This window comes from Saccostrea echinata, unplaced genomic scaffold, assembly GCF_033153115.1.
Source record: "Saccostrea echinata isolate AGI-Se365-2 ecotype Australia unplaced genomic scaffold, CSIRO_AGI_Sech_v1 ptg000054l, whole genome shotgun sequence".
Lineage (NCBI taxonomy): Eukaryota > Metazoa > Mollusca > Bivalvia > Ostreida > Ostreidae > Saccostrea > Saccostrea echinata.
In genome coordinates, this window is record NW_026889803.1 from 24,099,565 (window position 1) to 24,126,675 (window position 27,111).

General features: G+C 35.5%; 1 protein-coding gene across 1 annotated transcript in view; it reads left to right on the forward strand.

Annotated features, from left to right (window-relative positions):
• LOC133206147 (vacuolar protein sorting-associated protein 53 homolog) overlaps window positions 1–27,111 on the forward strand; it is a 540,720-nt gene that overhangs the window by 152,316 nt on the left and 361,293 nt on the right. The window contains exon 4 of the mRNA XM_061342079.1: window positions 16,054–16,169. Within this exon, the coding sequence (XP_061198063.1) occupies window positions 16,054–16,169 (116 nt within the window). The remainder of the gene's footprint in view (window positions 1–16,053; window positions 16,170–27,111) is intronic.

Here is a 27,111-nt window from a genome sequence, read left to right on the forward strand (position 1 = left end):
AGCCCCTTTTCCTTCATATCAAATGAAAGGTCTTGTAATTTTGAAGACTTTTTGTTCAACAACTATTCAGAGATTTCTTTTCGTTATGGAGATATGCTGAATTGAAATATTTATGGGCCACCCCTCCAAGTCCTTAATGGGGCCGTTTGACAAAAATTGAAAGGTTGCATATTGTTTAGAAGATTATTCTGACCATCTTTTGTACAGCATTGCTTATCAAAATATTTCCCCTTTTCTAGATATAATGCGTCAAATATTTAGCATTCTTGCCCCTTGTGACCCCTTATTACGTAACATATGATCAGAATCTTATCATATATTGTTGTAAATCGTTAAGACAAGCATCTTCGCTTCAGTAATGTATTACAATATATTGATCGTTCAAGAGTTATACATAAAAGACTTTTGGCCTCTCTGAGCCCCTTATTTAAGGGATCAGCCCTTTTTTCTTGATATCAAATGAAAGGTCTTGTGATTTTAAAGACTTTTTGTTCAACAACTATTCAGAAATTTATTCTCGTTTTCGAGATATGCTGAATTGAAATATTTAGGGGCCAGCCCTTCAAGTCCTTAATGGGACTGTTTTGCAAAAATTAAAAGGTTGCATATTGTTTAGAACATTATTCTGAACATCTTTTGTTCAATATTGCTTTTCAAAATATTCCCCCTTTTTGAGATATAAAGCGTCAAAGATTTAGCATTCTAGCCCCTTTTGGCCCCTTATTACGTAACATATGATCACAATCTTAAAACATATTGTTGCAAATTGTTAAGATGAGCATTTTTGCTTCAGTAATTTATAACAAAATATTGATCATTCAAGAGTTATACATCAAAGACTTTTGGCCCCTCTGAGCCCCTAATTTAAGGGATCAGCCCTTTTTTCTTGATATCAAATGAAAGGTCCTGTGATTTTGAAGACTTTTTGTTCAACAACTATTCAGAAATTTATTCTCGTTTTCGAGATATGCTGAATTGAAATATTTAGGGGCCAGCCCTTCAAGTCCTTAATGGGACTGTTTTGCAAAAATTAAAAGGTTGCATATTGTTTAGAACATTATTCTGAACATCTTTTGTTCAATATTGCTTTTCAAAATATTCCCCTTTTTTTAGATATAAAGCGTCAAAGATTTAGCATTCTAGCCCCTTTTGGCCCCTTATTACGTAACATATGATCAAAATTTTAAAACATATAGTTGCAAATTGTTAAGATGAGCATTTTTGCTTCAGTAATTTATAACAAAATATTGATCGTTCAAGAGTTATACATCAAAGATTTTTGGCCCCTCTGAGCCCCTAATATAAGTAATAAGCCCCTTTTTCTTGATATCAAATGAAAGGTCTTATAATTTTACACATTTTTTGTTATATATGTTTTTACAAAATATTTACAGGTAGCAAGATGTAAAAAAAAACGTGTCAAATTTTGCGAGATGTTTGTGAGCCGATTTTTCGAGCCCAGGCGAGTTTCGGTGCCTTTTGAGCTGGAAAGATATAGATGCCAAATTGCACATCTACAATCTTTCCTCTGTCTTCACTGAAAATCTTATCTCTGTATCTCTATTCGTTTAGGAGAACACTCCAGGACAAGCCATCCCTCTGAAAATCAGAAAATCGTCCATATCTCACGACCGGAAGTGACGTCATCAAAAAACAAAAAAACCTATCAAGATCAATAGAATATCTTTTATATCTGAAAGTTTCATGTAAAGCGGCCAAGCCGTTTCCGAGAAATTGCGTGCACAAAATCGGTTGGAAAAAAAATAATAATAATAATAGGGAAAAAGAAACCGAACGAAAACAATAAGGTCTTCCGTTGGAGACGGAAGACCTTAATAATAGGGAAAAAGAAACTGAACGAAAACAATAAGGTCTTCCGTTGGAGATGGAAGACCTTAATAATAATGATAATAATAATAATAAAGGTAAAAAAGGAACCTAAGAAAAATAGAAGGGTCTTCCGCTGAAGACGGAAGACCCTAATAAAGGTAAAAAAGAAACCTAAGAATAATAGAAGGGTCTTCCGCTGAAGACGGAAGACCCTAATAAACAGTACAATCACTATAAGGTCTTCCGCTGAAACGGAAGACCTTAACTAGACCTTAACTAGACCTTAACTAGAAAGTCTGCTATTACAAGCAATAGCGTATCGGCCCGAACTGGTGCGCGTGTGTGTAAGGGGTAGGTTAGTAAAAATGTGCATTAACTTTTTTTGACTTTATATTTATTAGTTAACAGAATTTTATTTGAAAACTGCATGCGAAAATAAAGAATTACTCAAGAAAAAATATTATCAGAGAAAAACGACACTTATCAAAAACAAACTTGCTGCATACACTATATGAAATATCAAAAATACTGGCTTCAGTGACAAACTTTGAAAAAATAAAATATCCTATGCACAACTAGGGTTGGTGATTTTTATTTCTGTAAATTTTCATGAAGATTTTGAAAGCCATCTACGAGAACGCTCGAGTACAAAACTAAGGTGAACCAAAATATGATTTCGTTCCTGTGGCTGAAGCGATGGACCTGCTCCAATTTTTTTACGGAAAACAATTTGATCCAGTAGTAGGAATAAACCTTTAAAGTTTCCAAAAGATTGCTTGCGTAGTTACTGAGAAAAATAGAAATTAAAGAATTTTCAATTTTTGTCCGTTTCCATGGCAACAGTAGGAATTTAGAACAATTTGAATATTGAATGCACACCTAGAGTTTCTAATTACAATTTCTGTAAAGTTTCATTAAGATTGTCCAGGCCACCTCTGAGAACTTATGTGAGCATAATACCTTTTTTCTGTTTTGTTTCTATGGTAACTGTGTGCAGCCAATTCCAGGTTTTTTTTAAAAATAGAAATCACTTTGACACAATGCAAGGAATCATTCATTAAAGTTTCAAAATGATTGCTTGAGCAGTTACTGAGAAAATCGAAGTTAAAGAATTTTCACTTTTCCTCTGTTTCCATGGCAACAATTGACAATTTAAAATTTTTAAATGCGAATCACACAACTACAATTACTGATCATCATTTCTATAAAGTTTCATGATGAATGTTTAAGGGACCAGAGAGAAGACTCCCGGACAAAATTCCTCACTTTTCGAACGTTTCCATGGCAACGGTAGCCATCTTGAAACTGAAAGTCTGCACTTCACTAGTACAAGTAGTGATCGTCTTTTGTGGAGAGTTTCAGGAAGATTGTCCCAGCCATCTGCGAGAAAACTCCAGGACAAGGTTTTTAGGCGTACAATAGCAAAATATCACCCGACTTCGTTCGGGGCGACATAATAAACAGTACAATCACTATAAGGTCTTCTGACTGAAACGGAAGACCTTAATAATAAGAAACAATAGAATCACTATAAGGTCTTCTGTCTTTACGGAAGACCTTAATAAAAAAGACAAAAACAATAGGGTTTTACGCCTGAAAGGGAAAAGCCCTTAAAAAAGAAGATGAAAACAATAGGGCTTTTTGGCCTGAAGTGAAAAGACCTACCAGAAAAAGACAAAAACAGTATGGCCTTTTGCCTGAAAGCGAAAAGCCCTAACTAGACCTTTTTGTCGTTCAACAAAATAGGAGGGCTTTTCGATGCCTAAAATCTCAAGCATATTAAAGAGCGATAATTGTAACAAGATGGAAAAACATGAAAAATAATCAGACCAGATCTAGTTTTCAGAAGCGTATAAAAATGGAAACCTACAGAGTATGATAGTCTCACAAGACTCTGCAAAGGGAGATAACTCTTACATTGTTATTTTTAAAATTACTAAAAGCTACTATACTTCAGCTCTCTAAAACTGCTATAAGGGGTCAAAAAGTGACCCTACGAACCATAATTTTTAAATTGTACCATTTATACTGAACTCAGAATTGAAAACAGTGTAAAAATTCATTGAGAAAGAAAAAAAAGTTACATGAGACAGTCTGTTTTCAACACTAGCCCCCTGAAATCCCTTATTTTTCTGACTTTCATTTTCAAATCCTAATGGGGTTGAAACAATATCACAGTCATTATATCACTCAATTTTACAAGAATATCTTGTTTACTTTAAGAGATATTGTGACATGTGCAATTTTCCACTTAACATGGGAACTCCCATAGACAAATTCAGACATTCATAAAACAGGAAGTACAGTCCCTGAAACGTACTTTCCCACTTGAATGGTGAGTGAACGGTGAAAGAACGGTGAACGAACGCAGAGCAAATGGTGTGTGAACGATGTGTGACCACTGAACGCAACTTCGTGAACGATGTGTGAATGGTGAGTGAACGCAGAACGCGTACGGAGTGCGAATGCAAAGTGAACAGTGAATGAAGGGTGATTACAAGATGAACGATTTATTCAGAATGCTTCTGATCTTTTCCTTGGATTGAAACCATTCTATTGTATTCTTATGTCATGTGCCAAAAAAAATAAATAAATAATAAATAAATAATCAAATCAATGATTAAATAAATAAATGCTACAACATTTTCTTAAGAAAGACGATACATGCACATTAAAGTAGCTTTCTTGTATGATGTTTAAATTCAACTTTTTAATTACTCAATTTTTATTAGCTCACCTGAGCTGAAAGCTCAAGTGAGCTTTTCTGATCACCCGTTGTCCGTCGTCTGTCCGTCTGTAAACTTTTCACATTTTCAACTTCTTCTCAAGAACCACTGGGCCAATTTTAACCAAATTTTGTACAAAGCATCCTTGAGTGAAGGGGAGTTTAAATTGTTAAAATAAAGGGCCAAACTCCCTTTCAAGGGGAGATAATCACGAAAAGACAAAAATAGAGTGGGATCATTAAAAAATCTTCTCAAGAACCACTGGGCCAGAAAAGCTGAAACTTATGTGGAAGCATGCTGGGGTAGTGTAGATTCTAAATTGTTAAAATCATGACCCCCGGGGGAAGGGTGGGGCCAAAATAGGGAATCCAAGTTTTACATTGAAATATATAGAAAAAATCTCTAAAAATCTTCTTCTCAAGAACCACTGGGCCAGAAAAACTGAAACTTATGTGGAAGCATCCTGGGGTAGTGTAGATTCTAAATTGTTAAAATCATGACCCCCGTGGGAAGGGCGGGGCCACAATAAGGAACCCAAGTTTTACATTGAAATATATAGAAAAAATCTTTAAAAATCTTCTCAAGAATCACTGGGCCAGAAAAGCTGTAACTTATTTGGAAGCATGCTGGGGTAGTGTAGATTCTAAATTGTTAAAATCATGACCCCCGGGGGAAGGGTGGGGCCACAATAGGGAATCCAAGTTTTACAATGAAATACATAGAAAAAATCTTTAAAAATCTTCTTCTCAAGAACCATTGGGCCAGAAAAGCTGAAACTTGCATGGAAGCATGCTGGGGTAGTGTAGATTCTAAATTGTTAAAATTATGACCGCCTGGGGAAGGGCAGGGCCACAATAGCAAAAACCAAGTTTTACATTGAAATATATAGAAAAAATCTTTTAAAATCTTCTTCTCAAGAACCACTGGGCCAGAAAAACTGAAACTGATGTGGAAGCATGCTGGGGTAGTGTAGATTATAAATTGTTAAAATCATGACCCCCAGGGGAAGGGTGGGGCCACAATAGGGAATCCAAGTTTTACATTGAAATACATAGAAAAAATCTTCTCAAGAACCATTGGGCCAGAAAAGCTGAAACTTGCAGGGAAGCATCCTTAAGTAGTGTAGATTCTAAATTGTTAAAATCATGACCCCTGGGGGCAGGGCACGGCCACAATAGGGAATCCAAGTTTTATATTGAAATGTATAGAAAAAAAAATCTTCTTCTCAAGAGCCACTTGGTCAGAAAAGCTAAGACTTTTGTAGAAGCATCCTGGGGCAGCGTAAATTCTAAACTATTCAAATCTTGACCCCTGGGGGTAGGGCGGGGCCACAATAGGGAATCCAAGTTTTACATTGAAATATATAGGAAAAATCTTTAAAAATTTTCTCCTCAAGAACCTCTTGGCCAGTAAAGCTGAAACTTATATGGAAACATCCTGGGGTAGTGTAGATTTTAAATTGTTAAAATCATGACCCCCGTGGGTAGGGCGGGGCCACAGTAGGTATTACAAAAAGATTGTCTGGTGAAGAACAGTAGGGCCTAAGTTATTCAGGTGAGCGTTGTGGCCCATGGGCCTCTTGTTGCTGTTAAACATTGTAATTGTTATCGAACCCTGTAGTATAAAAGAAAAAAAAATATTTTAGTTGGAAAATAAATATGTCTATTTTTATTTGATAAAAATAACCATTACAAATAAGAGAAAATTTCTGACTTATAGAATGAATTTACAATGGTTATAACACCCATTCATATATCTCCATGCCAAGGCGATTCCTTGTAAACAGTGAAAAAAAAAATTAACAAAGGTCTGTGGACGTATTTGCAAATTTGCACTCCTATTTTAAATTCTTAATGCAATGATTTATTTATGTGTTATTTCTATTTTTATGATGATTTATTGAGCAGACTTCTACATCTACCTGTAGACTTTCCCCATGATTTTACTCAGACAAGATAATACAAAGAGGCATATTCATATTATTTGTTTTAGATTAAAATTTCAGAACTTGATATTTAAGTTACATGTATATGCTGTCACAGTTTTTATTAAACAGACAAATGAGAGAGAGAGAGAGAGAGGCACGTAATATAGTTTTTGCCAGCCAGGAAAAAAATACAACTTTAAAAATTTTGACAAGCAAGGACAAAAAAGGAAAATTGTCAAAATTCGAAGTCCTTTTTCTTATATGTGTGTGTGTTTGTTGATTGTTGAGGGGGGGGGGGGGGGGGTGTCCATCTTTCACAAACCAAATTTTTATTAATACATTACCAAATTACCATGATTTAACAAATCAATGGTGCAACAAACAGTGAGGGTCCACCCTTTCAATGTACATTTTCAATAGTAAAAGGTTAGGTTTTGGGAATAAGGAGGGGGGAGGCTTCCCTGATACTACGTGCCTGCTGGTGAGGACCCAGAAGCTCTGTAGTTTTACCAAATATTTCATTCATATTCTTGACATATAAAAATTATGCCATTTAGTTTTTAGCTCACCTCGACAAAGTTGAGATAAGCTTATGCTATACCCCCGGCGTTGGTGTCAGCATTAGCGTCGGCTTCCCAGTTAAAGTTTTAGGAGCAAGTCCATTCCCAAGTAACTATAAGCCCTACCTGGACCAAACTTGCATGGATGATGCAGCTAGGGATGGACACTACCACACTTGCTTCGGATGCTGGATCTGACCTACATTTTCCAGTTGAGTGACCAGGTTAAGGTTTCTGGAGCAGGTCCATCCAAGAAACTGTAAACCCTACCTGGACCAAACTTGCATGGATGATGCAGCTAGGGATGGACACTACCACACTTGCTTCGGATGCTGGATATGACCTAGATTTTCCAGATGAGTGACTAGGTTAAAGTTTTTGGAGAAGGTCCATACCCAGTTAACTATTGGCCTTACCTGGACCAAATTTGCATGGATGATGCATCTAGGGATGGACACTACCACACTTGCTTTGGATGCTGGATCTGCTGGATATGACCTAGATTTTCCAGATGAGTGACTAGGTTAAAGTTTTTGGAGCAGGTCCATACCCAATTAACTATTGGCCTTACCTGGACCAAATTTGCATGGATGATGCATCTAGGGATGGACACTACTACCACACTTGCTTCAGGTGCTGGATCTCACCTAGATTTTCCAGATGAGTGACCAGGTTAAAGTTTTTGGAGCAGGTCCATTTCCAAGTAATTATTAGCCCTACCTTGACCAAACTTGCATGGATGATGCATCTAGGAATGGACACTACCATACTTGCTTCGGATGCTGGAATTGCTGGATACATTTTCCAGATGAGTGACAAGGTTTAAGTATTTGGAGCAGGTCCATTGCCAAGTAACTATAAGCCCTACCTTGACCAAACTTGCATGGATGATGCATTTTGGGATGTAAGTTAACCAACTTACTTCGGATGCTGGATTCGACCTAGATTTTCCACATGAGTGAATTTTAGCCATATTTTAACCATATTAGCAAGGATGATGTAGCTAGGGATGGTCACTTCCAGACTTGCTTTGGATTTTGAATCTGACCTACATTTTCCAGATGAGTGACCAGGATAATTTTTTTGGATTAGTTATATAACATTATGGCCTATTATGATTAAACTTGCATAGATTGTGCATCTAAGGATGAAAACTTCCAGACTTACTTTGGATGTTGGAACTGACCAAAATTTTCTTGATGAAGTGATAAAATGTCCAACAACTCCAGATGAATGGTCTCTCATAGCAGACGAGTTCAAGAACAGATGGAATGTCCCACATGCATGCGGTGCCCTAGATGGCAAACACGTGGCCATCAGATGTCCCCCGAATAGTTGCTCGCTTAACCACAATTACAAGCACTTCTTTTCCGTAGTGCTACTAGCACTGGCAGATGATGCTGATTACAAAATTCTATGGATTGACTGCGGAGGTCTTGGTTTCGATGTCTGATGCTCAAATTTTTAACGAATCTGAGCTGAAACAGTGCCTCGAAGACAGAGCAATTGCATTTCCAGTGCCAGATCCACTTCCTCATGACAACGAGCCGATGCCCTCCTTTATTTTGGGAGATGATGCATTTGGGTTGAGGACATATTTGATGAAACCTTAAGCGCAAAGAGGTCTAACCAAAGAGCACTTAATCACAAACTACAGAATATCAAGGGGTCGCCGTGTGATTGAAAATGCTTTTGGTATTTTGGCACAAAGATGGCAGGTATTACTCACAATCATGCAGCAATTCTCAGCAGTGATACAAGACATCATAGAGTGTTGTGTTTGCCTTCATAACCTCATGAGATTGCGCTACCCGGCTTTACAAAATGCCCAACTTGACCAGGATGATGATGATCACAATCCGGAGCCCGGTGCCTGGAGACAAGAAGCTAACTTGCATGAGGTACAGATGCCAGGAGGACAAAATAAAGACAGGATTGCTGGGAAGAGACAAAGGGAACTACTTAAACTCTATTTTAACAGCCCGGTAGGATCAGTACTATGGCAGGAAAAAATGATTCCCCACTAGTATGTGTTATTATGTACAGAGTTGGACATTTTAAGCATTATATGTGCAGTATAATCTCATTCTTAAAACATACACAAATAAAAAAACAAGACAAGACAAGACACACAGACAGACATAACAATTAAATTTTAATTGAAAACCAAACAGTAATACAAGTACTAGTATTGCCTTTATAAATACAAATTTTGAACTTAAGAGTATGCACATATAATCAGCATGCAACAAAAATCTTACTGATCTGAGTTTAAAAACAAAATGAACTACTATTCTCAATTAAGTGTATGTCTTACATGGCTTCAAAATAGCTTTGAGAAGTTTGACTGCTGAAAAAATAAAATGATATTGCTAGAACTGCGTGTGTCTATGTATTTTCTATGTATTGTATTGATTAGCGTTCACTGCTTCTGGAATCCATTTTGTCTGCCATCCATATCTAACAGTGAGCTTAGGCCTGCAAACACCACACTTGATCCCTCTTGTGATGGTCTACTAACGAGAGGGGTACACGCTTGCTTGTCTTGCTGCTGAAACCACTGCTGCTGCACCAAAGGCACGTTCCTGAGATCCCCACACAGACGTTGTGTTGACGACTTGGGATGGCCATTGTGAGGGATTAGACTGCCATTGTATGGAACAGGGATCACTATCCTTGTTTGAGGAAAGGTCAGGTCTAGACTGGAGCTGTTGTTGCTGCTGCTCCTGCATGTCAGTGTAGCGGCTGACCAGTTGTTGTACGTCAGCCTGGAAGCGGCGCCAAAGAGTCTTATTAAGGCCTGCCACGGCTTGCTTAACCCAGTCCATGAAGGCATCACGCTCATTCAGTTAAGGTGTATTCTGGATACGACCCAGCAACTCTCGCTGCAAGTTAATAAGCTGTTCCCGACTACTTGCCAGGTCTGCCAAGATTGCATCATCAGAGGACCGGTTTTGAGTTCTGGAGGCTCTTGAATACATTGATGTCGAAGATACATTTGTGGAAGTGGATACTGTTGTAGTGGAATCGTCGAGGGCGTTAATGTAGAGAGCGCCTGTACCAGCGGTATCAGCTTGGGCATCAGCAGAGTCTGATGTCAAAGTCTCTTCAGGGTTTGTTGGGACCAACTTCACCGTCATCTGTTACGAAAATAAGTAAGAATTTATACATTATCAACATCTTCATGTGCAATGAATATTAACATAGAAAACAACATGTTGTTCTATTGTACAGTTTGGCTTTTTAACCAATTAAACCATTACGCCAGCTTAATATGTAACGTGAATCATTATCAATTGACGGCTGATCGGGATCCAGTCAGTTTTCACTTGGAAATTCGTTTGTTCCAAAGGCATCAACACTCAAGCATATGACATAATTTCGACCCTATAATGAATGTGTGGTTATCTACTTACACTAACAGCGGTGCGTTTTTTGACTTCAGTGATATGGGGCTGCAGGAAACCAAACTCACGCAGGATCCAACTGTCCCTTTCTGTAAGTTCCTCATCTGGAGCACCAGATCACGTTTTTTTCAGCCGCCCATACCTTGTCCGAATGCTACTGTACCAGGTTTTGAGGATGTCAGCGTCTTTACCAAGCAGATTAGCCTGTTCCCTCCAGAGATATTCTTTCTTCTGGGTTTTTTTTATACCCTTTTAGTTTTTTGTTGAAAAGGATTGGATGTGCGCTGAGCCATTCAACCATAGCCTGCTCCTGGTCCTATGTAAGTTGTGTCTGCATTTTTTCTTGCGTTTCTGCTGGAGAACATTTCTACTTTCTTCTACATTGAATTGAGACTCAATAGAAGGATCATCAGGCTGAGAGGTTTCCATGGAAGGAAGGGCATCAGCTTCAACGGTCGAAGGTTCGTCATGCTCTTTCCCGGCCTCAGGATTTTCTGCTGCAGGATTTTCAAGGTCTTGAGTCACAGAGCTTGCAATCCAAGATTTTTCACGGCCTTTACCATGGGGTTTACGGGGCATTTTCAATTGTAACTGTAAGAAGATGTGAAAAGTTCGAAGTCTCAACTGCAAATGATCGTCAAGTATAGTGTCACCCTTTTCCTGTAGTTGTCAGATGATGCTTTTTTCAAATATCAGCGCTATAAAAACAAACTCACGCCTGATAGGTCATGGTATGATCGGAGTAAGGTCATTGTAGGTCTTCGTAGAATTGTCAGGAACGTAGAGAGATCGTAGTGGGAACGTAGTAAGAATGTAGTGGGAGCATTGTAGGAGCGTACTTGATAAGTTCCCGACTGTACTACGCTTTTACTGTGCTTTTACTACGATTACGAAGATCTCTCCACGATGCTTCCGCGTTGCTTGTACGATTACGGCGCTTCTACTACGCTCTTTTTACGACTTTACCCCGATTCTTGTTGGCCACGATCCCGCTACACTTGTTTTGAGCATGTTCAAAATAAGCGTGGTGAGAGCTCTCCGATCATGAAGACCCTACCGCGATCATACTGCGCTTATGAAGACTCCACTACGTTTCTCCTGTGATTTGTCACGATCGACCACGTTTTTGGCCACGCTTTGATCGTAGTAGAAGCGGCGTCTATGTGTGAACGGGGGCTAAAAGTAGTATGCCATGAGGGTACACATATCAGTGATTAAGTGCATGCAAAAATTAGAGTAAAATTTAGATATTTAATTTTTTTTCAATTTACCGGGGGCCGTATGGCACATCATCCTTTAAATTGACACAGTATGACACAGAATAATTTGAAACACAAATATTTGTTGGATGATACCAAGATTTTTTCTCTCGGAATAATTCTCTCTTTTTTTCTTTTCTTTTTCTTTTCTTTTTTTCTGAAAATGATGTGTATGCACTTGTGTATTTGCGTATAGGCAGCTACATGCCTGTAGAGAATAAGATATTTTGATTAGATGTATGGTCTGAAAAAAAAACCCATGTGAACATGGCAAGTTGGAAACACACAATAGGGTATTGGTGATGTCATGCAGAGTGTGTAATGGCCTTGACTCAAGTTCAAAGTCACTAAGGATAAGTTGTTTTGGATGAATAGCCTGAAAGGATGTGTGTGAACTTGTCAAGTCGGTAACACACAGATGGGGTTTGCTCATAGCCAGCTAGTTGCCAGTGTGGCGCAGTGGTTATAGCGTCTGCTCTAGAGTCGCAGAATAAGGAGCTAACCCTAACATCACGGGTTTGAATCCCACTGCGGGACCTGGAGACCGATTATTCAGATTAGACCGTATAAAGCGAGATCCCGTGTCGCAGTAGGTGTTGGCATGAAAAAGATCCCTCGCTGCTCAATGGCCCTGAGTGTCAAGTATAGGTATGAATTTGCAGCCCTTCACCAGCAAGTGGTGGCATCTCCATATGAGTGAAAAATTCTTGAGAGGGATGATAAACAACAACAAACAAACAAATATGCCCAGCTACAGAGTGTGTCATGGGTTGACGCAAGGTTATTTGGACAAGTTCAAAGTCACTGACAGGGGAACTGTACATATCTTTACCGTCTTTCTACTTGTGAAACATTGCAAGGTGATACCCCATAAAAGATCGCTTATAACCTTAGAACTTGGCATGGCCTTGACTCAAGGTCACTTCGCCTTGTCCACTTACTCCAACAGAAGATCTACTCGTTGCTTTGCAATGAGCTCTCGTCTAAGTAGATATTCTGTAAAACTATTACTACGAGGGGTGATCAAAAAGTTTGCGAACTAATTGAATAACTTCCTTAAAAGACATAAAATGAGGTTTCAGTGTTTATTATTTTTAAAGTAGTCCTCTCCGATTTTAATGCACATCTGCCATTGTTCTGCCCATGCGCGAATCACGTGATCCAGGCAGTCACGTGACATGCTCCGTAGCAGTCTGTTCAAAGAAGCTAAGAGATTTTTCCGAGTCTTATATTTCTTACCGTGCAAGTTATTTTTCATAACAAGAACAGTCCATCTGTCAGAAATGGCCAAATCTCGGCAATAGGATGGTTGGATAAGGGTATCCCTTCCCACAATTAGTATGCTGACCCATCACAACCCGAGTTCTCAGTCTCGGGAGCGTTGTTTATCAAATGTGGATAAAGTATGGGCGCATTCTTTTTATCATATCTTATATGTTTAAAGTCTAAAGTAAACGATATTCTAGGGATTTAATGATTATAGTATTGCTAAGATATTCAACCATTTTTCTAATTGTAACTTGACGATGTTTCATAACAAATTGCTTAGCTAAGAACACGTCTTTTCCCCGGTTTGCTTTCGCTGGGGAACAGAACAAACATAATTTTTAACCATCTCCCCGCCTTCACTAAAACAATCAATCCAATTAATGATTGAACGTCTGATAAGTCTTTTGTCTTCATAAACCTTGTACAAATTATCATCTTCTACTGCAGAAGAATTTCCAAGATATACGTTAAACTTTACAGCCGTTCGTTGCTCGAGTACAACTGAGTCAACCATTTTTTGTCACAAGTGACCTACATATTGACGTCATTTTCACATTGTGACGTCACAAACACGGAGCAAAAAATTATTTAACATCTGTTATATATAGAACATTTGTATGACTATAGGTGTGCCAAATTTCATTCTGATCTGAATTGTGGTTTTGTAAATATAGAGATAGTTCGCGAACTTTTTGATCACCCCTCGTATATTAGTGTAATTATGCTTATTCATTAATTCATATGATTAAGTTTTTATACGCCTGTCTTTAGACGGAACATGTTATGTTATGGCGTTCATGTCCGTCCGTCTGTCTGACTGTTAGCTTTTCTCGTGTCCGGCTCATAACTTTAATACTATTAGGCCTATAGGATTATCAAACTTTGTCAGTTGATACTTCTTGGGTAGAAGGTGTATCATGCACTAAAAGTAGGTCACTCTCTGACCTTTAATTAAGATGCTATGGCCAAATATGGAAAAATCCTGTCTGGCTCATAACTAGAAAACTATTGGACTTAGAATCATCAAACTTGGCCAATTTATGCATCTTAGGTAGAAGGTGTGTCAAGACCTATTTCAAGGTCACTCTGACCTTTAATTTAAGTGAAATAAAAAAAACTGTCTTTTTACTATTAGATTGCACAATCCCCAAAAATGCAAGAGTGTTGCAGTATCCTTATTAAAAAAATGTTAAATCAAGAAAATACTTATTTTTTTCATTATATACTTTACAGCAATCTATTACAAATGTAATGTTACAAGAGAAATTCCACCTCTCCCATGGGTGTAATTATCAAGCACTGGTCAAGAAGAATTTGATAACAGAAAATTGCATGTCAAATTAGAGAGAAATGAATGAGTTTAGTGTGAGGAGCTAACTGGTAGAGCATCTCTGATCAAGCAGGTGTTATCTATATCTCTTGGGAACTGGGCAGAAAGAATCAGCCGTGTTGGATTAAATAGTTGGCTAGCCTAACTTTTAAAATGTATTTGGTGAAAAGTGATTAAAACTTATTTGATATTGTATAATAAATTAATTTGATATTGTATAATAAACTTATTTGATATTGTATAATATAATTAAAACTAATTATACTCTGGGTGGAATATGGGTGATATTGGAATCAGCATGCCCGTTGTCCATATGAATTGCAGCTTAAAACCAGTCTGACATTTAATCTAAAATAAAATCAAGTATTTAAAAAAATCTTTTCATTATGGTAGATAGTCCCTACAAATCTAAGAGTAATGCATGAACCTTATTAAAAATGTTGCATCAAGATTACACTTTTTTTTTCTTTTTATAAATCTTTGTAACAAATTAAAAAAAAAAAGTCTTTGTTTTCAAATTTAATTTCAGAATGACATAAATATGCATTTTTATTGCACTACAAAGCAGATAGTATGTATAGATCCATTCATCCATTGGGAGTAATGAGTGGACATGCATCCAGTTAAAAATTAATTAATGAGTTCAGTGTAGGAAGGCTAGCTGTCTCAATCATTTTTGTTACAGGATCTCTGATCAAGCAGCTCTTATCTGTATCCTTTGGGAATTAAACAGAAGAACTGCTTGTCAGTTTATAGCATGTGTCATTTGATGGCCAGCCTTTTATTTTTAATATTATTTTGATATAGATTAAGTTGTTAAGACTAAATTGGTATTGTTTAATATGATATTTTTATTTGATATTTTAAAAATATCAAGAGCATCATGTCTCACAAATCTGAAAAGGGGGGGGGGGGGGCATTTGTCAAGCTCTAACACAAACAGTTGAGGATCTATAATGTAATATTTGTTATAATTAATGCCTACACCACAGGAGATGTATAAACAAATATTATAAGGAATGGAAAAATCATTGAAATCCTTGTATCAAGGTTGACAGGATTTTCTTGCACTCTAAACTGTTTATGACAATTGAACAATATTTGACGGGCATAACATGCTGTGGCAGGGCACTTTATTACAGTTATATTAAAAAATAACATTTGAATATGGCATATTAAATTAATTTATATGCAAAAAAAAGAAGAAAAAAATCAGTTAAACTAAGTAGCAATTCCGCAAAATGACTAAGTCCAAATTAGGTGCAAGAAAGTTGCACAGAAAATTGACAAAGTCCTGAAAGTCTTGGTTTTAAATTAGTAACATCTGAAAATGGCTAAGTCTAAAAAGGTACAAAAAAGTTATACTTTAAAATGACAAAGTCCTGAAAAATTATCTTTTAGTAATACACCAGAAAATGGCTAAGTCCAAAAGGTACAAAAAAGATATACAGTTAAATGTCTAGAAAAGTTATAGTTTAGTTACATCTAAAAATGGCTAAGTTCATTTTAGGTACAGAAAAAGTTATAACTAAAATGTAACTTTATCTCAAGGTACAAAAAAGTTACAGAAAAGTTATAACTTAGTTATAAGTTTTTGTGGTATGGGTCGACAGACAGGAGCCAAGTAAAGTGAACCTTTAGTGTTATCGGCTTTGCAGTTGATGCAAAAAGTCGGTATGTTTTTGTGAGTTAAATTTTAATTTAATGCAAATTGAAGAATAACAGTAATACTTTTCAAACTTCAGGTGAAAGAAATAACACGGGACATTAAACAACTTGATCATGCTAAAAAGAATTTGACGAGCTCTATTACAACTCTGAATCACCTCCACATGTTGCTGGGAGGTGTGGATTCACTTTCGTAAGTAATTTCATATTCTCCATATTAAGCTCTCCTATCCCTATAACAGGGGCTGAGAAATAGGTTTTTCAAGCACTTGCCCATGTGCAAATGCACGGTCAAAATTCACTTGTCCTACTATAATTTTTACTTGCCCCACCATAAACTATAAATTCAAGATAACACTTATGACAAAATAGTTTTGATTTCATTGAAAGCAACAAAACATACTTTCTTTCATTGTTGTCTACTATCCAGCATTTTATTTCATCATAATGAATTAATTTGTTTCCAAATTGAAAAATTTTGCAGCCTCGAATGTGTTGTTTTGAATATTATGAGACAGTTGAAAACTCTGTTCACCAGTAAGTAGTAAGTTCCAAGTACCATATGTTCACTCTAGAGTTGCAGAGTAAGGAGTTGATACTTGTGTTGTTGGTTTGAATCCCACTGTGGGACGTTGAGACTGGTCCTTCGGATGAGACCGTATAAACCATGGTCCCATGTTGCAGTAGGTGTTGGCATGAAAAAGATCTCTCACTGCTCAATGGCCCTGAGTGTTGAGTATAGGTCAAAATTTGCAGCTCTCCACCGGCATGTGGTTGCGTCTCCATATGAGGGAAAAATTCTGGAGAGGAACCATAAACAATAAACAAACAAACCAAGTACCATAAACTATTTGTGTCGCTATCATATTTCAGCCATCATCATGGTTTTTAGCTCACCTGAGCTGAAAGCTCAAGTGAGGTTTTCTGATCACATGTTGTCCGTTTTCTATCTGTCTGTCCATCTGTCTAGTCAACCGTCTGTTTGTCAAACCATCTGTAAACTTTTCAAATTTTCAGCTTCTTCTCAAGAACCACTGGGCCAATTTTAACCAAAATTTGAATAAAGCATACTTGGTTGAAGGGGTGTTCAAATTGTTAAAATGAAGGGTCAAGCCCCATTTCAAGGGGGAGGTAATCAAGAAAAGACAAAAATAGGGTGGGATCATTAAAAAGTCTTCTCAAGAACCACTGGGCCAGAAAAGCTGAAACTTATGTGGAAAATTTTCTTAGGAGTGTTGTTTCTAAATTGTTCAAATCATGGTCCCTAGGGGTTGGGTTGGGCCAGCCACCTTAGAGAATATAGGTGTTTTACATTGAAATAAATATGAAAAATCTTTAAGCATCTTCTTCTCAAAAACAATTGGACCAGAAAAGCTGAAATTTAAGTGGAAGCATCCTGGGGTAGTGTAGATTCTAAATTATACATATCATGACCCTTAGGGGTAGGGTGGGGCCACAACAGGAATCAGTATTTTACATTGAAATATTTATATAAAAAATCTTTAAAATCTTCTCAAGAACTACTGGGACAGAAAAACTGAAACTTACGTGGAAGCATCCTGGGGTAGTGTAGACCCTAAGGGGTGGAGTTGGTGCACAATAAGTATGACAAGGGGGGAAAATGTGGTGAAGAACAGCAGGGCTAAAGTTACTCAGATGAGCATTGAGGCTCATGGGCCTCTTGTTATTTGTTAAGAATAATTGTTTCTTTTATTATCACTGGTGTTAGATAGACCTGTCTAATATGAGTTTTTTTCTTGGGCCACAGTTTGCAGGGGATCAAAGTTTTACTTTAAAATATATTTGAAAAATCTTTAAAACTTTTCTTGTCAGGAACCATTAGGCCAGAAAATCTGAAGCTTACATGGAAGCTTTCCAAATAAGTGTAGATTCTGAATTGTTCAATTCATAACCCTTGGATATATGGTTGGGTCACAAAAGGGGATCAAAGTTTTACATTGAAATATGCAGGAAAAATTGTTAATTTTTTTTTTATAAAGAACTGTTTGGTCAGAAAAGCTGAAACTTATTTGACAGCTTTCAGAGGTAATATACATTGTAAATTTTTCAGTTTATGGTCCACAAGATTCAGGGTAGGGCCACAATAGGGATTATGTATGAAAAACTACTGTCTTTCAAAACCCCTGTCTGTATAAAAGTACCTTGTCTTTCTCTGTAACCTACAACAATGCATTTCTACTGTATATCTACAGTATGATATGGTATGCCTCTATACATACAGTAATTCTCAGTATGCCACTGTATATATCCCCAGCATGGTACAGTTACCTACAGTAGCCCCCAATATGGCAACTGGTATCTTTAATAGCCTATGGCATGCCACAGTATATGCCCCCAGTATGCCCACGTAAAGTTCACCAAAGAAGATAGGTGAACTTTTGCAAGATTTTCCAAGCTAATTAAATGGAATAAATAATGATAAAGAACAATTTTTGAAATCAGCTATGAATAGTCAATATTAAAAATATGCTATGATGTCACACCTTTGTTCTTGCAGTCTAAAAATTTACCTGCACGCATCCGATAATAATAATTACCAGTCTAATAATATATTATCGGATGGCAGTGATAAAAAAATCAGACAGTATTTAAAAAAGAAAATGCAGAGTGAGTTGAAGGTTTGATATGTCCAGAAACCAAAAAAAGTAGGAAAAAAATCAGGGAAAGCAAATTGGAAATGCAAGGAAATTAAGTTGGTAATATTGAGTTTTACTCTGCCTCATCAGTAACATTTTCCACTGATGTTCTTCTCAAAAACCACTAGGCCAAAAAAGCTGAAACTTATGTGGAAGCATCCTGGGGTAATGTAGATTTTAAATTGTTCAGATCACGACTCCCTGGGGTTAGGGTGGGGCCACAATTAGGAATCCAAGTTTTACATTGAAATATATGACTGCCGTCATGCGAAAAGGGCCCTTAAGGTCAAAGAACTGGTTACTTTAAGTATAACAGAGCGGCCCTGTCTCCAAATTTGATTTCAGTCTTTTACAAACATGCCTACAATGTGTCCTTTCAAAATCATTTTATTTTTTTTAACTATCACAAGCTGTTTTTCTGTCAGAGGTCTCGAAAGATGGGGAGTTTTCTTTAGAAATTACAAATTTTGACGTGATAACGTATCACGGAGTTACTGAATTTAATGGAAATCTGTAATTCTCTGAACTGGAAACTATTTACTTTAACCTGCCTTATGTTCCAGAAAACAATTTTGAACTTTTATTTCAATTCATTGTAATGTATCTTTGTTAGCTGGAAGGAGTATAATAATTTAAAGGAAAATATAATTTTATTACAAACGATTTTATCAGACAAGTAATGAAGCTGGATTCATCCATACAGACGAGCAAGGTAGTACTTCTTTTAAAATTGTGCTCGTATCAAATTTATCATTTTTTTTATGTAAAAATGTCCTAATGATTTCTTCAATCATTTTCCGGATTGTCTATGAAGTTACATTAAAATTTTTAAAGATACATGAATCAGTATTAAAAAGAAAATTGGAATGTCCCATATAAAGTTGTCAAAATTGGATTTTTTGCAATGAAAAAGCCATCAACACCACTCTCCTTTTCCATTCCAACAAATGGCAGCGCTATTAATTTCGTATTTTCTAATTTTTTTGGATAAACGTATAAATTACTCACTATTAGGGGGTTACGAGGTGTCTTAAACTGTGTTAAAAAAAATTTTCTCTGATGTTAGGATTTCTTTTATAGATCGTTATTTATTCATTCCAGTGGATCCGCTTTACTGCATGGCTCATGTAAGTCACCCTAACCAGGAACAATCCCCAATATACTTGCACATAATCACTTTCTATGTTAAAACCACAAGAGGATACCGGTTATAAGAGTCCTGATTGATGAGGCCATTCCAAGATTTTTCTTTGTTTAGCGTCCATCCTAAATTCAGAAACCTATCTTCCTCTCTGAGAAAACACACAAACCAAAAGGGGAAAAATGCAGCATTTTCAGAACAGTTCTAGAATTTCTTGTTATCATTTGAGACCTCTCCTCACCATAAAACATAGTTAAACTACTAGTTATTGAAATAAAAAAATTAATACACCACTTAAAAAAGAGAGATGTCAATCCCAAAAGAGTAAAAAGTATTTCAGAGATTTGTATTTGTTGATTTTAACCCTGGTATTGCTATGTAAAATACACAGTGTTAGTGCTCTGAGCTGAATATTTTTGCCTGCGTTGGGGTGCATTTTTTTTTTATAGCAATTTAATTAAGATTTTATTGACAAAACATAGACATATTATGCATCAAAATGTTCAGCAGAGATAGGAGTTCAATATTTTGATAGCCAGTTTTCATTTTTTGCATAAACAAATAGGTAATTTACAGGTAAAGCAAATATATTATAAATAACACAACGTTTTCTTCATGGTACTTGAGTTTTATTCATATTTTTTCACTAAGATGCTTACTAACAGTAATACAGATAATTTTTGATACAGGGACATAATTTTGGAACAACTTTATAACGTTTGTGTAGTCACATAGTAAGAAATACCTTCGTCAAAAGTTGGTGTCTGCCATTGTTGATTTTGCCTTGATGTGGAATCTCGACATTTGCCGTATTTCTCTCTTAATCTGGCATCTTTAAACTATTGTTTTCATTAGTCATGATATGATTGTCTTTATTTCTGTTGAGTTTATATGAAATAAAATACTTAGGATGGTTTTTAACTAGGACATATCGTAGTCTACACTTATGAATCCAACCTTGGCATGGGCTGATCGCTGTCTAGCAAATTTCACATTTAAAACATGTTTAGCATAGTCTTCTTCTTAGAAAATGTCAAAAACATCTTGTAGTAAATATCAAGTTTTTTTTAACGTGATTTTAGTCTCTAAACAAGTTTACTAGCACATTGAAAAATGTTTTTATGAATACGCCGCCATTTTGAATCACGCGGAATAAACATGACCTTTTCACCTGTCTAAATTTACACAACCAATCACATTTCATCTAAGTAAATGGAATTTTTTATTCATTCAAACCTATTTCCAAATAAGGAAAGTGCTTTTATTAGACAAAATTTCCATTGGCCACCTAAAATAGCGGTTAAAAAATATTGTTGCTGTCACCCGGAATATTCCGGGGTCAGCTCACAGCACATGGCTTTGTTTACCGGAATATTTCGGTTCAGCACTACTTGGGTTAATTTGAGTTAACTTTGTGTTTGCGTTTCAAAGCTTTGTATTTATCAATTTTAATTTGTGTTTGTTTTTAATTTCATAACCTCAAAACCAATTCGTCCGCGTACACTGCACATAGAAAAAAAACTTGGAATGGCCTTATCATAACTTGCGTTACAGACCTTGAAAAATTTTGCTTCAAATGAAAACCGTGAATCTCCGAAGGCTTAAATAAGTTTGTGCGATTTGTTTAAATCAATTTTTCGATGAACAAAATATTTTATATAGCCAATGCTAATAATTTAATTTTAGAGACAAACACAGTACTTTGCATGTACATATTCATTATTTAATTAACAAAATCGAAAATTTTATGCCTAAGTCTGTGTAGTGAATTCAACAGGAAATGCACACAAATTCTCGGAAAGGCATTCAGAAGCCTGTAGTACACTCTAACGGGCATAATTCCCTAAAACTAAAAGTTATAAAAATAAGGATATAATATTATGTGTATGATTTGCATATAGAGTTTATCCGCGTCAGGTATGAAAATATGCGCATGTCATCTTCAAAGCAATGCAGCATGAAACGGCAGACACTTGCATTGATATTGATCAGTTAAATAAAGCAAATCAAGACTACTTCCGGTTAGACCGGAAGTGACCTCAATCGACAGAAAATTGGGTCAAAAGTCTTGGTTGAATTCAATCATTGAATTTTATGTTGATATCTGCAGAAATACGTCATTTATAGTCACTTTCGGTTTAACCAGAAGTTGACAAAAGAGATGATACTCGACAGGAAATACAATCAGACATCCTCTGTGACATGCATAATTCAATTCAATACAGTGTTGCTATCCTATATGTTGACAATCCTATCCTAGCTATCCTATTGTGAATCCTGCATCCACAATCCTATCCTGTCATTTCATTCTAATCCTATCCTATCCTACATTGTATCCTGCTGCTCTCAGTTTCTTTTTAATATTTAGGAGTTAATTTGACAAAACGAAAAAAAATTTATAAAATGACCATCAAATAAAAATCAGTTATAGTTTTGTAATTAATTTAAATGTAATAAATTTTAATGGAGAAAAAAATAATTTTCAACACCCCGCACGAATTAATTTGCGAGTAACCAGTTAAAATGTAAACAAAAGGATTGTAATAAAATGTAGGCAAGTATTGATCTAGCAAACGTGTGAAGAAATTGGAACTTCGGAAGAATTGAAGAAAAAAATATAGTTAAATTTTATTTGTGTTTAATTTTACATATTAACAATGATCGGGAGATGTCAAGGTATTTGTAATTTCTTTTCGAATTTGTTCTCTACAAAAAATAAATGGAGTTAAAATTATAGAGAGAGAAAAAATGGGGAAACAATAAAGATTGCATATACTTTTCTAATGTTATTGTAAAGTAGACAAAAGGAACAAAATTGAAACTCTTTATAAGACAACGAATACCAAATCCTTCATGCGGGGTAGGTACACTGAATTATAACCGTACCCATTGAAGAAACAATTTCTCTATCATGTCTACACATACTAAATAATGACAAAAATAGGATATGATTGATGTTTTACAAGTGTATGTATCATCTGTTCATGTAAAATTTATGCAAAACTTTCTTTTCCCCTTCACTGGGTATCACAAAAATAACATATAGATCTAACTGCACCTATATCAGCTGTATATTAGATTTTACTTTTGGCATAAATCTAAACAAGAACTTCAAGATATGACAAGACCATAAACCGAGAACAGACAAGTCAAAATTTAGATCTAGAATATGTTGACTTTCATTTATTAAATGTTAAAATTGTCTTATTATATTCAATTTTAAAAGTATGATAAAAATTTGTTTTATATTTATTATTAAAGTTATTCTTGTTTGAAATTTCCAGTTCATCATTTTTTTGTATGTGAATATTTTACAAACATGCAACATTTTCATCATGTTTGCTAAGTAAGAATCAAGATTTTCAAAATGTTAAAATATCTTATTTCGCTTTAGTTTTATTCTCAATTTATGGTCAGTTCAGTGCCGTACAAGTGTATCTTAAATAAAAAAATATTTATGTGTGAGAATTTAATCAATTTATGTTTAACAGAAAACATTTTCCTAAATCTTCATAGTCAGACAGGTTGACAGCAATAATTATTGTAGTCAGCTCACACATATTCCTTAGATCTTATAAAACATGTTTAAGAATCCACAGTTGTTACAGTATTTATAACCCAAATTTAAGTAAATCTTGTTTTTGACCTTGACATTTGATCTTGAATGTTATTCAGTGTCTAAATGAGGAATAAAAATAATTGACCAAGTTTACAATATTCATTCAGGGTAATTCCTTTTTTCAGTGAATATAAATATAACTAGATGAGATCTCGTTGCGAGCAACGAGTAGGTCTTCCGTCCGATTTTTCGATGAGATGAGATGTGATTTTGATTAAGTTTTTGTTTCCCCCCTTAGATTTAATTTTTTTGATTTAAATAACATAATCTTTAACATCCTTTGTTCAATATTGCTTTTCAAAATGTTTCCCCTTTTCGAGATAAGAAGTGCAAAAGAGTTAACATTCTGGCCCCTTATGGCTGCTTATTACGCAGAGAATCAAAATTTTACTACATATTGTTGCATTTAATTAAGTTAAGCATTTTTGCTTCAGTAATTGATAACAAATTCTTGATCATTGAAGAGTTACATATTAGTCTTTTGACCCCTCTGAGCCCCTACTTTGAAGGGTCAGCCCCTTTTTCTTGATATCAAATGAAAAAACTTGTGATTTTAAACATTTTTTGTTCCACAACTATTCAGAAGTTTCTTCTCGTTTTCGAGATATGTGGAATAGAAATATTTAGGGGCCAACCCCTCAAATCCCTAATGGGGCCGTTTTGCAAAAATTGAAAGGGTGCATAATGTTTAGAACATTATTCTGACCATCTTTTGTTCAGTATTGCTTATCAAAATATTCCCCCTTTTCGAGATATAAAGCGTCAAATATTTAGCATTCTGGCCCCTTTTGGCCCCTTATTATGCAACATATGATCTTTATATTATAATATATAGTTACAAATTATTAAGATGAACATTTTTGCTTCAGTAACTGATAACAAAATATTGATCGATCAAGAGTTATACATAAAAAACTTTGGGCCCCTCTGAGCCCCTAATTTGAGGGATCAGCCCTTTTTTCTTGATATCAAATGAAAGGTCTTATGATTTTGAAGACTTTTTGTTCAACAATTATTCAGAAACTTATTTTCGTTTTCGAGATATGCTGAATTGAAATATTTAGGGGCCAGCCCTTCAAGTCCTTAATTGGGCCGTTCTGCAAAAAATGAAAGATTGGATATTGTTTAGAACATTTTTTTAAACAATTTTTGTTCAATGTTGCTTTTCAAAACATTTCCCCTTTTTGAAATATAAAGTGCCAAATATTTAGCCTTCTGGCCCCTTTTGGTCCCTCATTACGTAACATATCATCAAAATTTTAAAACATATAGTTGCAAATCGTTAAGATGAGCATTTTTGCTTCAGTAATTGATAACAAAATATTGATCGATCAAGAGTTATACATAAAAGACTTTTGGCCCCTCTGAGCCCCTAATTTGAGGGACCAGCCCCTTTTTCTTGATGTAAAATGAAAGGTTTTGTGATTTTGAAGACTTTTTGTTCAACAACTATTTAGAAATTTATTTTCGTTTTCGAGATATGCTGAATTGAAATATTTAGGGGCCAGCCCTTCAAGTCCTTAATGGGTCTGTTTTGCAAAAAGTTCAAAGGTTGCATATTGTTTAGAACATTATTCTGAATATTTTTTGTTCACTATTGCTTATCAAATTATTCCCCCTTTGTGAGATATAAGGCATCGAAGATTTAGCACTCCGGCCCCTCTTTGTCCCTTATTACATAACATATGATCAAAATTTTAAAACACATAGTTGCAAATCGTTAAGATAAACATTTTTGCTTCAGTAATTAATAACAAAATATTGATCGTTCAAGAGTTATATTTGAAAGAGTTTTGGCCCCTCTGAGCCCCTAATTTGAGGGACCAGCCCTTTTTTCTTGATATCAAATGAAAGGTCTTGTCATTTTGAAGATTTTTTGTTCAACAACTATTCAGAAATTTATTTTCGTTTTCAAGATATGCTGAATTGAAATATTTAGGGGCCAGCCCCTCAAGTCCTTAATGGGGCAGTTTTGCAAAAATTGAAAGGTTGCATATAGTTTAAACCAATATTCTGACCATCTTTTGTTCTGTATTGCTTATCAAGATATTCTCTCTTTTCGAGATAGAAAGCGTCAAAGATTTAGCATTCTGGCCCCTTCTGGCCCCTTATTACGTAATATATGATAAAAATTTTAAAACATATAGTTGGAAATCGTTAAGATGAACACTTTTGCTTCAGTAATTTATAACAAAATTTTGATCGTTCAAAAGTTATATATGAAAGACTTTTCGCCCTTCTGAGCCTCTTATTTGAGGGATCAGCCCCTTTTTCTTGATATCAAATGAAAAGTCTTGTCTTTTTGTGCATCTTTTGTGATATATGTTTTAACAAAATATTTACTGGTAAAAAGATATAAAAGAAAACGTGTCAAATTTTGCGAGATGCTTGTGAGCCTATTTTTCGAGCCCAGGCGAGCTTCAGCGCCTTTTGAGCTGGAAACATATGGATGCAAAATGGCACCTCTACAATCTTTCCTCTATCTTCACTGAAAATCTTATCCCTTTATCTCTATTCGTTTAGGAGAACACCCCAGGACAAGCTGACCCTCTGAAAATTAGAAAATCGTCCATATCTCACGACGGGAAGTGACGTCATCAAAAACAAAAAAAACCTATCAAGATCAGTTGATTATCTTTCACATCTGAAAGTTTGATGTAAATCGGCCAAGCCGTTTCTGAGAAATCGCGTGCACAAAATCGGTTGGAAGAAAAATAATAATAACTAGATGCGATCTCGTTGCGAGCAACGAGTGGGTCTTCCGACCGATTTTCGATGAGATAAGAATTTGACTGAGATTTTCAAAAATCGAAAAGTTACATACTGTTTAGAACATTATTTTGAACATCTTTTATTCTATATTGCTTATCAAAACATTTCCCACTTTCGAGATATAGAGTGCCAAACATTTGGCCTTCTGGCCCCTCATGGCCCCTAATTATGTAACACGTGATGTCAATATCATAATATATAGTTGAAAATTGTTGAAATAAACATTTTTGCTTCAGTAATGATTTGCACAATGTTGATCATTAAAGAGTTATTGATTAATGACTTTTGGCCCCTCTCGGCCCCTATTTTGAGGGGCCAGCCCCTTTTTCTTCATACCACCTTAAAGCTCTTATGATTTTGAACACTTTTTGTTCAACAACTATTCAGATATTCTTTTTCGTTTCCGAGATATATGCAAAAGATATATTTAGGGGCCAGCCCTTCAACTCCTTAATGGGGATGTTTAGCAAAAATCGAAAAGTTACATACTGTTTAGAACATTATTTTGAACATCTTTTATTCTATATTGCTTATCAAAACATTTCCCACTTTCGAGATATAGAGTGCCAAAGATCTGGCATTCTGGCCCCTCGTGGCCCCTAATTATGTAACATATGACATAAATATTATAATATATAGTTGTAAATAATTAAAATAAACATTTTTGCTTCAGTAATGTATACCAAAATATTGATCGTTAAAGAGTTATTGATTTAATACTTTTGGCCCCTCTTGGCCCCTAATATGATAAGTCAGCCCTTTTTTCTTGATATCATATTAAAGATCTTGCCATTCTGCACAAATATTGTTCAATATGTTTTAGCAAAATAATTATACTTTAAAAGATATGATACAAAATGTCTCAAAAATTCACTCCTGATTCGTGTCCTAAATTTCGACCCCTACCGAGCTTCCATACTAGGCACTTCCGGAAAATATCTAAACC